Source organism: Phocoena sinus, chromosome 8, assembly GCF_008692025.1.
Source record: "Phocoena sinus isolate mPhoSin1 chromosome 8, mPhoSin1.pri, whole genome shotgun sequence".
NCBI lineage: Eukaryota > Metazoa > Chordata > Mammalia > Artiodactyla > Phocoenidae > Phocoena > Phocoena sinus.
In genome coordinates, this window is record NC_045770.1 from 98,684,022 (window position 1) to 98,695,759 (window position 11,738).

The 11,738-nt window shown below is 41.6% G+C and overlaps 1 protein-coding gene across 17 annotated transcripts in view; it reads left to right on the forward strand.

Moving 5' to 3' along the window:
• The window catches only part of CTNND1 (catenin delta 1), a 48,181-nt gene extending 37,844 nt beyond the window's left edge, over positions 1–10,337 (forward strand). For 8 of the 17 annotated variants that reach the window (XM_032641803.1, XM_032641802.1, XM_032641804.1 and 5 more), the window contains 6 exons: positions 432–624; positions 978–1,092; positions 2,388–2,475; positions 5,708–5,770; positions 6,540–6,643; positions 7,417–10,337. In XM_032641803.1, the coding sequence (XP_032497694.1) occupies positions 432–624; positions 978–1,092; positions 2,388–2,475; positions 5,708–5,770; positions 6,540–6,643; positions 7,417–7,428 (575 nt within the window). In that variant the 3' untranslated portion in view covers positions 7,429–10,337. Of the gene's footprint in view, positions 1–431; positions 625–977; positions 1,093–2,387; positions 2,476–5,707; positions 5,771–6,539; positions 6,644–7,058; positions 7,146–7,416 lie in introns of all 17 variants that reach the window. The other 9 variants (XM_032641807.1, XM_032641809.1, XM_032641795.1 and 6 more) reach the window with 2 other exon arrangements.
• The last annotated feature ends 1,401 nt before the right edge of the window (positions 10,338–11,738 follow it).

Genomic DNA, 11,738 nt, shown 5'->3' on the forward strand with positions numbered 1-11,738 from the left:
AACTGAGGGTCCGGGAAGTTAAGTAATTTGTCCAGAGTTAATATAGCTCATAAGTGACAGAGCCCAGTTTTTGTTTTTCTTAAATTCACAATGACTGTTCTATTAAGCTATAAGAGTAGTATAGTATTCAGTGTACTATTTTCGTTAGACTATCTGAATGGACTGTGTAGCATATTTGAGATAAAGTATTCAGATTGTTTTAATGTGACTGAAAGAGAGAATAAATAAAAGAATAGGAGGGACAATATATCCATGGCTATTCCAGGTCCTTTGCTCTTTTGAAATGATAATCCTACAGGAGAAGGAAGTTGATTCATGTGGATAGTATCTGTGCTTGATATGAGCAATGCGATTACGTGGAGTGTGAGGCTCCTAACAGCCTGACTCAGCTTGTTCTCCCCGCACACGTTCCTCCTGTCTCACCGCTACAGGTAAACATGCTATTCCTAACTTGGTAAAGAATCTGCCAGGAGGGCAACAGAGCTCTTCCCAGAATTTCTCTGAGGACACTGTGGTCTCTGTTTTGAATACCATCAATGAAGTTATTGCTGAGAACTTGGAGGCTGCCAAAAAGCTTCGAGAAACACAGGGTATTGAGAAGCTGGTTTTGATCAACAAATCAGGGTGAGATTAACACTTAAAATTACAACTGGAAAAGTTTGAATATGAGAGAGGGGTTGCTGGGAAGGGGCTTTCCCCTTTTGCTTTTTAAGGTTATTTTCCCTTATTTACATGGAAAGTATAAAGAGGTATTGCTCTTTTTTCTGTCTTAATGTTGATCCATAAATTGATAAGACTCTTACATCAAACATTTCTTTGTGTCACCGTTTGAGTTAAAATATGGGACTTGACGAATACTTGATCTTGCCCGTTTGGGGATTTATATCCTTACATTACATTATATTAGAGAGTACAAGTTTTCAGCTTCTTCCCTCGTCTTACATCCAAATTCCATCTGGTGTTACTTTCCTCAAAAGGAACCGCTCAGAAAAAGAAGTTCGAGCAGCAGCGCTTGTATTACAGACAATCTGGGGATATAAGGAACTGCGGAAGCCACTGGAAAAAGAAGGATGGAAGAAGTCAGACTTTCAGGTAGAATAACTCTTGGGACTGAGACTTTCACCTTTTTTTCCCCTTGGTCTCAGGTAATGCTTTTGTCTTTGGTTCTTCTATTTCACTGTCACACTGAGTCTACTTCTTTGTTTTTTTTCTTTTGTATTTTGGCGGCATGTGGGATGGTTCCCCAACCAGGGATTGAACCTGGGCCTCCGCAGTGAAAACGCTGAATCCTAACCACTAGGCCACCAGGGAACTTCCCCTGAGTCTACTTTTTTTTTTTTGCGGTACGCGGGCCTCTCACTGCTGTGGCCTCTCCCGTTGCGGAGCACAGGCTCCGGATGCGCAGGCTCAGCGGCCATGGCTCACGGGCCCAGCCGCTTCGCGGCATGTGGGATCTTCCCGGACCGGGGCACGAACCCGCGTCCCCTGCATCGGCAGGCGGACTCTCAACCACTGCGCCACCAGGGAAGCCCCACCCCCTGAGTCTACTTTTGCCCCAAGTCTCTGTGTGTAAAGAAATCATTTATTAACGTTTCCCCCAAAATGGTGCCTATAGTTCATTTGCTGCTGAAATAGCTCTGGTCTTCCTCTGTGTCATAGCACAGTGTAAATGCCAGTGGTAATGAAGGATGATGGCCTTTTTTGACTTTTCTCCGAATCTGCCTTAGCCCTTTGAAGGAGTTTGCCATTTTCTGAACTGTCATTTTCTGAGACTGTATCTCCTTGATAGCGTGAGTGTTTGATACCTTTGTAATCTGTTCAGAACACAAATAGAAGCCTAATATCCTAGTTTCTTTTTTGTTTTTTAAATTTATTTTATTTTATTTATTTTATTTTTGGCTGCATTGGGTCTTCGTTGCTGCAAGCGGGCTTTACTCTGGTTGCGGCGAGCGGGGGCTACTCTTTGTTGTGGTGTGCAGGCTTCTCATTGTGGTGGTTTCTCTTGTTGGGAGCACGGGCTCTAGGCGCGTGGGCTTCAGTAGTTGTGGCACATGCTCAGTAGTTGTGGCTCGCGGGCTGTAGAGCTCAGGCTCAGTAGTTGTGGCGCACAGGCTTAGTTGCTCCGCGGCGTGTGGGATCTTCCCGGACCAGGGCTCGAACCTGTGTCCCCTGCATTGGCAGGCGAATTCCTAACCACTGTGCCACCAGAGAAGCCCTAATATCCTAGTTTTGTTTCACTATATAGGTGTTTATTTAACCCTTACGAGTTACCTTTTGGTAAGAATCACATTCGGGAATAAGGACCTGAAAGTCTTATTTCTTATTAAGGAATAAGATAAGGGTGAATTCAGTACTCTGTGACATTATTGTGTTTTGTTTGCCTCCAGGTGAATCTAAACAATGCTTCTCGAAGCCAGAGCAGTCATTCATATGATGACAGCACTCTCCCTCTCATTGACCGGAACCAGAAATCAGGTACAGTAACCAGGGGACATACCTCTCTGCTTTTATTCCACTTCTGCTATTCTTTTGTTAGATGGCTTACCATCTAATGAAATAGCATATATATTTATTTCTGAATGAGCTTGTCTTTTGGTGGAGGGAGAGTAATACTTCACCTCAGGATTATAACCCAGAAGCTGGTAGACGGGAGCATCAGCAAATAAGACAGGCAGTTAGCCTGCGTGTGACTCCCGCATCTTTGCTAGTGGACTTAAAATGACCAGGGAGCGAACCCCACTCTGTTTTCTCTATTTAAGATATACTTGGCATATAGTAGTGTATAAATTTAAGATGTACAGCATAATGATTTGACATATGTATATAGATAGTGCCTGACTTAACGACGGTTTGGCTTATGATTTTTTGACTTTGTGGTGGTGCAAAAGTGACGTGCATTCAGTAGAAACTGCATTTCAAATGCTGAGTTTTGCTGTTTTCCCTGGCTAGCGATAACATGGTGGGACAGCGTCTCACACTGCAGCATTGGCTGCAGCTCCCAGTTAGCCATGCAGTCATGAGGGTGGACAGCCGGTACACTTACAACCATTCTGTTTTTCACTTTTAGTACAGTATTCGATAAATTATATTATGAGGTATTCAAGACTTTATTATAAAGTAGGCTTTGTGTTAGATGATTTTGTCCAACTGTAGGCTGATGTAAGTATTGTGAGCACGTTTAAGGTAGGCTGGGCTAAGCTATGATTGGTGGGTTAGGTGTATTAAAATGCATTTTCAACTTATATTTCCAACTTATGATAGGTTTATCAGGATGTAACCCCGTTGTAAGTCCGAGGAAGATCTGTATATTGCAAAATGATTTCTTTTCCCTTTTAAATTTTCATATACTACCAAGTAGTATGTGTTTACTGTTGAAAAATTAGAAAATACAAACCAGAAAAATGACAACAAAAAAGTCACTTATTTCTGTTATCCAGAGATAACCACTCCTATTCTGTATCCTCTAAGCACTGCCATGTGAGCAGATACGTTTTTCTTCAAAAGACAAATCATATATTTAGTGCTTCTTATGACCCTTTTAATCTTAATGACACTTGGGTTTTGCCTCGGTCAGGGTTCTTAAAATGTGGTCTGAGGATCGCCACATCTGTTGACGTTTGTGCTGATGGTGCATAAGCAGTGGTGGTGCTTTATTGCTGGAGGCTGAGTGTAAACCAGGGCGACGACACCAAACCAAACTAGTGGTTGCAGTCTTCGTTGCCATGTACTTGCAGTTATAAGAAGGGCCAGTTTCGGGAGGGTAGGACGAAAAAAAGGAGCCAATTTCACTTAAGAATGTACTTGATGGAACGGTAGCAATATTAATTTTCTTGTTTCTGCTCTTGAGTACACAGCTGTTTAATAACCTGTGTTGATGATATAGGGGGTACTCATAAAGCACCCTGCAGCATGCCAAAGCATGATGGTAATCTTGAGGAAAAGCACTTGTGCTATTGTTGGAGTTACTAGGTACACTAACCACTTTTTTTTTTTGGAAAGCTATTTTTACTTTAAAAAATAGACATTTTCTTGAAAATGAACACAGTGAGCTTGTCAGTTTGAGGAAAAATAACTGACAGTACTTGCCTGAAATTTCAAGTGAAAATTTTATTTTTATTTATTTATTTTTAAAATTTATTTATGGCTGTGTTGGGTCTTCGTTTCTGTGCGAGGGCTTTCTCTAGTTGTGGCAAGCGGAGGCCACTCTTCATCGCGGTGCACGGGTTTCTCACTATCGTGGCCTCTCTTGTTGCGGAGCACAGGCTCCAGATGTGCAGGCTCAGTAGTTGTGGCTCATGGGCCTAGTTGCTCCGCGGCATGTGGGATCTTCCCAGACCAGGGCTTGAACCTGTGTCCCCTGCATTGGCAGGCAGATTCTCAACCACTGTGCCACCAGGGAAGCCTGAAAATTTTAATTTTGGAAGAATTGTATCTGTCACTGTGAGCCTGGTAACATCCCAACAGTTAATATACTTTTAAATGAAATCAGTGGTGATGTTAATGAATGTGATTTTTTTGATATTATATCATGAAATGTGTTAACATTTAGAAAATCTGCATAACTCTGTGAACCAGTATTTTCCAAGTGACCAGTGCATGATTTTCAAAATCATGCATGAGTAACTGATCCATTCAAAGTGTAAGACAGAGCGATAGATATTAATTTAACAGACTACGAAGAGAGCATTAGTTTGGATTCAGATTCCTTATTGCGCTAACCTTAAAGAAACTCTCCTTGTCGAGTATTAGTGTACTATCAAAGAATATCCACAGTTATCTGAAAAGACTAATAAAGTTCTCCTCCCTTTTCCAACTTCTTATCTGTGTGATGCTGGATTTTCTTTATATAATTCATCCAAAATAGCATCACAACGGATTGAATACAGAGGCAGATATGGGAATCTAGCTATCTTCTCTTTAAAGATGTGCAAAAATGTAAAACAGTGCTTTTTATTTTTTTTGATAAGTGTGTATGTTTTATAAAGCCATCTTGAACGATTTGGTACACTATCCACTGTGATGCTACTAAATAAGAATCAGTTTGATTCTATTTTTTTTTACTTTCTGGTGAGAAAAAAGCATTTTTAATTTTTATCCTTTTTCTTATTGGAGTATAGTTGATTTACAGTGCTGTGTCAGTTTCTGCTGTACAGCAGAGTGAGTCATTTATGTTCATCCAAAATAATATCACAACGGATTGAGTACAGAGGCAGATACGGGAATCTAGCTATCTTCTCTTAAACCAAACTTTAAATATGTGCAAAAATGTAAAACAATGCTTTCTTTAAAAAAATTAAAAGTATTATTTATGTTAACGGAATAAGTATTGTTCTTTTAAATGAAATATTTAAAATAAATTTTAAATGAAATAAATATTTAAAAGCACTGTAGCTATTAATACATGTAGTCTATACCAGTGAACATTCTTTGGATCCTCATAACTTCTAAGAATATAAAGGGGCCCTGAGACCAAATAATTTGAAACCTGCTGGCTTAGAGTGAATCGTTTCTTATGTTAGAGTCTGTAGGAAAGGGATCTCTTTAAGTCCCATGAGGGCTTTGTCTAGAGCCTGGCACTTGTGGTGGGTGCTTAGTAAAAGTTTGATGGGAGGGAGGGGGAAGGGAGGACAGACTAGAGAGCAGTTTTTATGAGTTTAGATTTTGAAGAGTTGGGTTTTGACCTGGATAACTTTCTGACTCCCTGTAGATAAGAAACCTGATCGGGAAGAAATTCAGATGAGCAGCATGGGATCAAACACAAAATCATTAGGTAGGTGATTAATCCCTGCCTAAGGATATGGAGCAAGCCATATTATCATATGGGATGAGGAGAACTGTCTGGCTCTGCAGCTCTTTCCAGCACCCGCACCATTCACCTTCCTGGAAGGACACTGGCTGGACATTCCATTGGGAAGGATTCAAGGAAATGTAGTAAAACCTGATCTGTCTACCTTTTTCCACATTCCCAAATGCTCAAAGGTTAAAAAAAAAAAAATCTTCATATGCCTCCCGCATTAATACAGAATCAAGCGTGTGTCCCTAAACTGTTGCTCACGGCCTTTCACAGTCTGACGCCCGGTTCACTCTGTCTTACTCTGCATATACTCTGTTTGAGCCCACCTAGTCTACTTGCTATCCTGTCTCTTCACTCTATACTTTTTTATCTTGCTCTTGTAATACCTCCTATTGGAATGTCCTTCCCACTTGCTTTGTAAATGGTCTTCATCCCCAAAGGCTTGGCTGAATTCCTGTCTACTTTGTTAGGTCCTTCCTAACTATTGCAGCTCACCTCACTATCTTCTAATTCCAGTACCCTTCATAGATCTCTTCAGTTTAGCTTTATTATCATATATGATATATTTTGCCTTCCCAGTTAGATGTAAGTTTTTTTATGTCAAGGACCACCTGACCTTAATGCCTTTGGTAAAGCTCAAATGCTTTACCAAAGAGGTGCCTAAATCACATTTATCTGCTTAATACATATTTTACACTAGAGGGGAACATCATGTCTCTGTACTTCTTTTTTTTTTTTAAACTAGATAACAACTATTCCACACTGAATGAGAGGGGAGACCACAGTAGAACACTGGATCGATCTGGGGATCTAGGCGAAATGGAGCCATTGAAGGGAACGCCCCTGATGGTAAATTCTCTTTATATACTCTTGTCCTTCTGAGGCTAGTTCTGTTTTGAAGCCTGCATGTTCTGTGAAATAGGAGAAAAGTACTTAGTGAAAGACAGCACCTTTCCTTGTAGGGGTTTTCAGGGAAAAAGTAGGAGTTTTGATTCACGTTGGGATTTCTGGTGCCATTATTCTGCGATGGTCGAGATGGGAGAAAGAAGGCTATAAATGTGTTGCTTATGTGACTAGCGCCAGCTGATCTATTCTCGCATTACTCTCTTTCTGTTCCTGCCTTTTTCTGAATATCTTGCCCTTCACTTACTATTACCTTGTTTTGTTTGAGTTTACAAATTTGGGGATTTTCCCTAGATCTGGCACGCACTCACGAGGTTCCTGTTCTCTTACTCTCATACTAACACATTGCATGTGTTCACAGCAGGACGAGGGGCAGGAATCTCTGGAGGAAGAGGTGGATGTGTTGGTTTTGGACGATGAGGGGGACCAAATGTCTTACTCCCCCATGGTATGTCCTTCAGCCACCCCCAAGATCATCCTTGAGGAAGGAGGTCTCTGTGTGCCAGCAGTTTGACAATCATGCTGATCTGATCAGTCTCAGCCACACGGGGCTTAGGGGTGCTGCTTCTGTGATTGTTACCTCTTAAGAGGCTGGGACATGCCACTGGTGATCTGATTCTCCATTATGTGCTACTTTCTTCCCTTCAGATTTGCTCAGCTCTCTTCTGGTTCTCCTTATTCCAACCCTATTAACGTCTCTTTCTCTTTTTTCCCTACAGCAGAAGATTTAGCACCACTCTCTCCACTACGTCTGGGCTTATAATATATGTACTTTTATTTTTTGGTGGTGAAATGGACTGATGATTTTTCCCTTTCTTCGCTGGACTGTTGTGCCCACTGCCACACCGCCTCCTGCCCTTGTAGCCCTAAGTGGCTGCCTTCTTTCCATCAACTCCCTAACTTCTTCCAGTGAAGCTTAATTGTCCCTCCTCCCCCCTCCAGATCCCCTGCAATTACTCCCAAGAAGCCTGACTCAGTTATATGCATATCTTGAGAAAGTGCTGCGGATTAGCTCTTTTTGCCAGCTCTCCCTGGAACTCTTGGCCTTGTGTGGAGGGAGGGAGAGCGTGGGAAGCCTCACTGGAGGCTATGGGAAGAATTGGAGGTTATATGCTATATACGCAGTGTCCAGCAATCTGATAAACCCATGATTCTTAAGCAAGATTTTTCTTCTCTTGGTGGGGAAGGGACCTTTACTTTTTTGGAGAGTGGAGGGCGTGAGCTCTTCCTTTATTCCTAATGACTATTTTTGAAGCAAAGACGGCCGGCGACATTGGCACATACCACTTGGCAAGGGCCCTTGAGCAAGTGAAGGTTTCCTAGAGCGGAGATTAAGAAACCTCGCCCTCCTCATCTCCAGGGCAGGGACCATCAAGGACCTACAGACTCCATCTCTTCTCCAAGCCTCATGCCAGCCCTGGGCTGCAGCTACTGCCCCTTACTGAGGCTGTCCTTAACCCTCCACTCCCATCCTGTGATGATAATGTCTGCTGACTTGGCCTGGCCATTTTCAAGAGGCTGTAGAAAGAGGAGAATATGTCAAGGAAGACTTCTTGGGTGAGAAGGAGCAGAAAGATGTCTTCTGGGGAGAAGAGCCTCTAGAGGAGCGAGTAGGAATGTACATGAATCATTTAGTCTGAAACTGTCAGGAAGCTACAAAGCTGGCTTCCCCCTGCCCTTATTTCTCCTTTTTCTCACCCTTATAGCCCCATCCTCCCCTGCTTCCTCCCTGGATTGGCTGGCTGACTAAAGGACTTGATGTACATACTCCTGCCCCCTTTACCCTTAAAAAGGTGGGGTTCGCCCCTGGCTTTGCCTCTTCTTTGTGCCTTTGGCCTGGGGTGCATCTCCTCCTTCCCTTCCATGTGCCTTTCTTTGCCTCTGCAGTCTCATTTCTCATGATTTTGCAAATTATATTTTGTTGCTTTCTTACCTACTTCTTGGCCCTAAATAGCAGAAAGAAGAGGAGGGGTGACCTAGAGAACCTCAGTCTCTCCACTGGGAATTGGAATAGCCTCTAATTTTAGCCATAGAAGGTTTTTCTCAACTGTATATGTTGGGATTTTGCAAAAATCCTGTTCTGATGAACCTCCAAATGAGATTGGTGGGAGGAGTGAGTGGTGTGGCTCTTGCTCCTTAGTTGCCCAGAATGATAGTCGTCTCTGAAGGGGGTTATAGGGAAGTCATGTCCATATCCCCCTCCCCGACCGCCCCCCCCACCCCTGTTCCTCCTCCTTTTAGTTTAGTGTATATTAGCAGGTTGGGCTAGAGGAGTCAGCTGCTATGCGGTTGATTTTTTTTTGTTGTTTTTAACCCTTTCCCTTATTTGCCTTTTACTCCTCCCCTTAATCTAAAAGCTCTGTTTAATGCAACTGGAAATCTTTATCCTCCTCTCTCCCCCTTCCTTTATATATTGAGGCTTTGGGGTAGGAGAAAAGTGCACAACCCACCACCCGCCTTCCCCTTTGCATTAAAATTCCTTATTTACCCCTTTTCCCCTTCACATTTCGTCCCACTCCTTTTCTGGCAAAAAGGAGCCTTTTCCTTTCTGTGACCCTAAGAGCATACTGCACAGGGGAAATCGCCCCCATCCAGATGTGGCTCCACTCTTGGTTTCTCTTGTCGTCTTCTGCTCTTTTCCTGGTGCTCTTTTTGTCGGTGGGGTGTGGGTAATAGAACAGCCATGGGCTTTTGGGGACCTTTAACTGTTTGTTTTTTCCTTTTCATTTATAAAAACACGAAACGTTCAATTTCAGAGAACCAAAAATCCCACCTTCCCACCGAACACTACTAAGGGGCATGTCTTCTGCTCCACACCTTTTCTGTTTTTCTTTCTCTCTTGTTAATGCTTTTAAAAACAAATGAGTTTTTTTATATAAATAAAGTTTTTAAAGTGTGTATGTGGGGGGGTCTGTGTCATTTCTTCACTTTAAGCTGTATCTCTTTTCTCCTTTTCATCTTGGTTACTTCCTTATGTATCAGTGTCCTTTTTCTCTGCAGAGCAACTAGAAGGGGATTGTACCAGGACTGATTTATTTTGAGCTCAATCCCAGCTCTTAACAAGGAACATTCTTTTTAATTATATATGAAACATTTTTCCTCTGAAGATTCTTAAAAATTAAATGTGGCTAAGTAGAGCACGGGAAGCTTATTGCTAACTTAGAGATAGGAAACTGAAGTATAAAGTATTAATAAGTCACTGGGATTCTTTTGCGACATTTGACAAAACTAACGTTGAATAAAGCTCATTGCAATTCGTGACCCTCTTGAACATTTATGGGTAGAAGATTAGAAACTACCAGCTCCAGCTATCATCCTAATAAGTCTGAATATGTAGAATTAAAAGGCTCGCTAGGCCATGATGTGGCTTCTCAGGCTATTTGCAATCTTTTAGTAAGATGATAAGGGGCAGACCTATAGCTGCTTCCTCTGTGTCCTCCCAAGTAGTATGTGGGTGGGGAGCAAGTACTCATTGGATTACCAGGGGTTGTCTTTACTGTAGAGGCCAAGGATTAAGACCTACAGAAAGGGGCTTATTTCTCTGGGGCCCATATTTCCTGTTACATTATTAAGACTCGAGAATATATGTAAAATGCTTTCTGTATGCCCGGTCTTTAGATTAAAAATATATAGCTGCTTCTGGTGATGCTCATGTCTCAATTTTGTTGAACTAGGTCTTGGGTATGAAAACTTTCTTGGGCTAGTTAAGACCAGGGAATCTAAGTATGGTAGCTGATAACCTTTTAAAGCTTGATTTGTGTCTGACAGTTGTAGTTTTAGAAGGATGAAGCACAGAGCCAAAAAGCTATTAGAGTTTGCTTTGCAGAGAGGTTTGGCAGACGTGCTGGAGATTTTTTTTTTTTTTTTTTTATAATGTAGAAAAACCTGGCTACTGGTGAATAGCCTTTATTTCTGTCATATTCTTTATTATGCACTGGCATTGAGCTACATAGAAACCTTACTCTTCTCTCGATTGGTCCATTTGTTTTATCTCATTCAATAAATATTTCCCCAGCATCTTCCATATGCCAGGCATTGTTGTGTATGTTAGGTTTAGATTAGAGAATGAAACAGATGGACCCTTTCTCATGTGCAATCCATGAGAATTCTATGCAGCTGAGGTCTGTGGTCTTTTAAAAACATTTTTCTGCCCTTAACTAAAACAAAGTGTTAAAAGAATGATTTGTAAAGTCCCTGTATCTCGTTTCTTGACACTGATTTAGTAATGCTTTTGAAGGTTCTTGGTATCTCTTAATACGAACTTTAGGAATCCTGTGTATTTTGTCAAGATTTGCCCATTTGTTCCCTGATCCTTTAGAGCCTGAGTTTTTTTTTTTTCCCTGGAGGCGGTTATAGATTATGCTCAACCACTCTTCTGCCTCAGTGAGCCATTTTTGTGAACATGTTTGTGAAATAGCGGCAATGAGTCTTGCTGTGACATACTTTCTGACAGCTCAGAGCTATGGGCTCGCTTGGCCACTTGCTCTTTCTTGCTGAACTAATGCACTTTGTTACAGACTAGAAGTATCTCACCCAGGAAGAGCTAAGGACCAGTTACTCTAGATCGTTATTTTTCATTTTGTCTGTCTTTATATCTGAAGTACAGGATAGTAAAGGTTTATCTTGGTATTTTCATAGATAGAGTTACAGACGACCTACACCCAGCCTTATAGATCTGAGCAAGTACACAGGAATTACCTGGGAAGCTTGTTAAAAATGCAGATCTCCATGCTGCGTTTCCAAAAATTGCTTAAATAAGTGGGACTCAGGAATCTGAAATCTTAAGTAACCTAGGTTATTCAAATGCCTGTGGTGAGTTAATTGCAACTTGAGACACTAAAGACTTGCTTAAGAATTCAGCTTCAAACTAGAATCCAGGATGACTGGCTTCGACTCCCCTGGCAGTGATACTAGTTTCATGGTGTGTGTGGTGATAACCACAAGAAAGGAGTGTTCATATAGGAAACAGTGTTTATCTCAAAGGAATGAATGATTGCTGTAGAATCTGAGATGACAGTGACAGGCTGACATGTAGCATGTA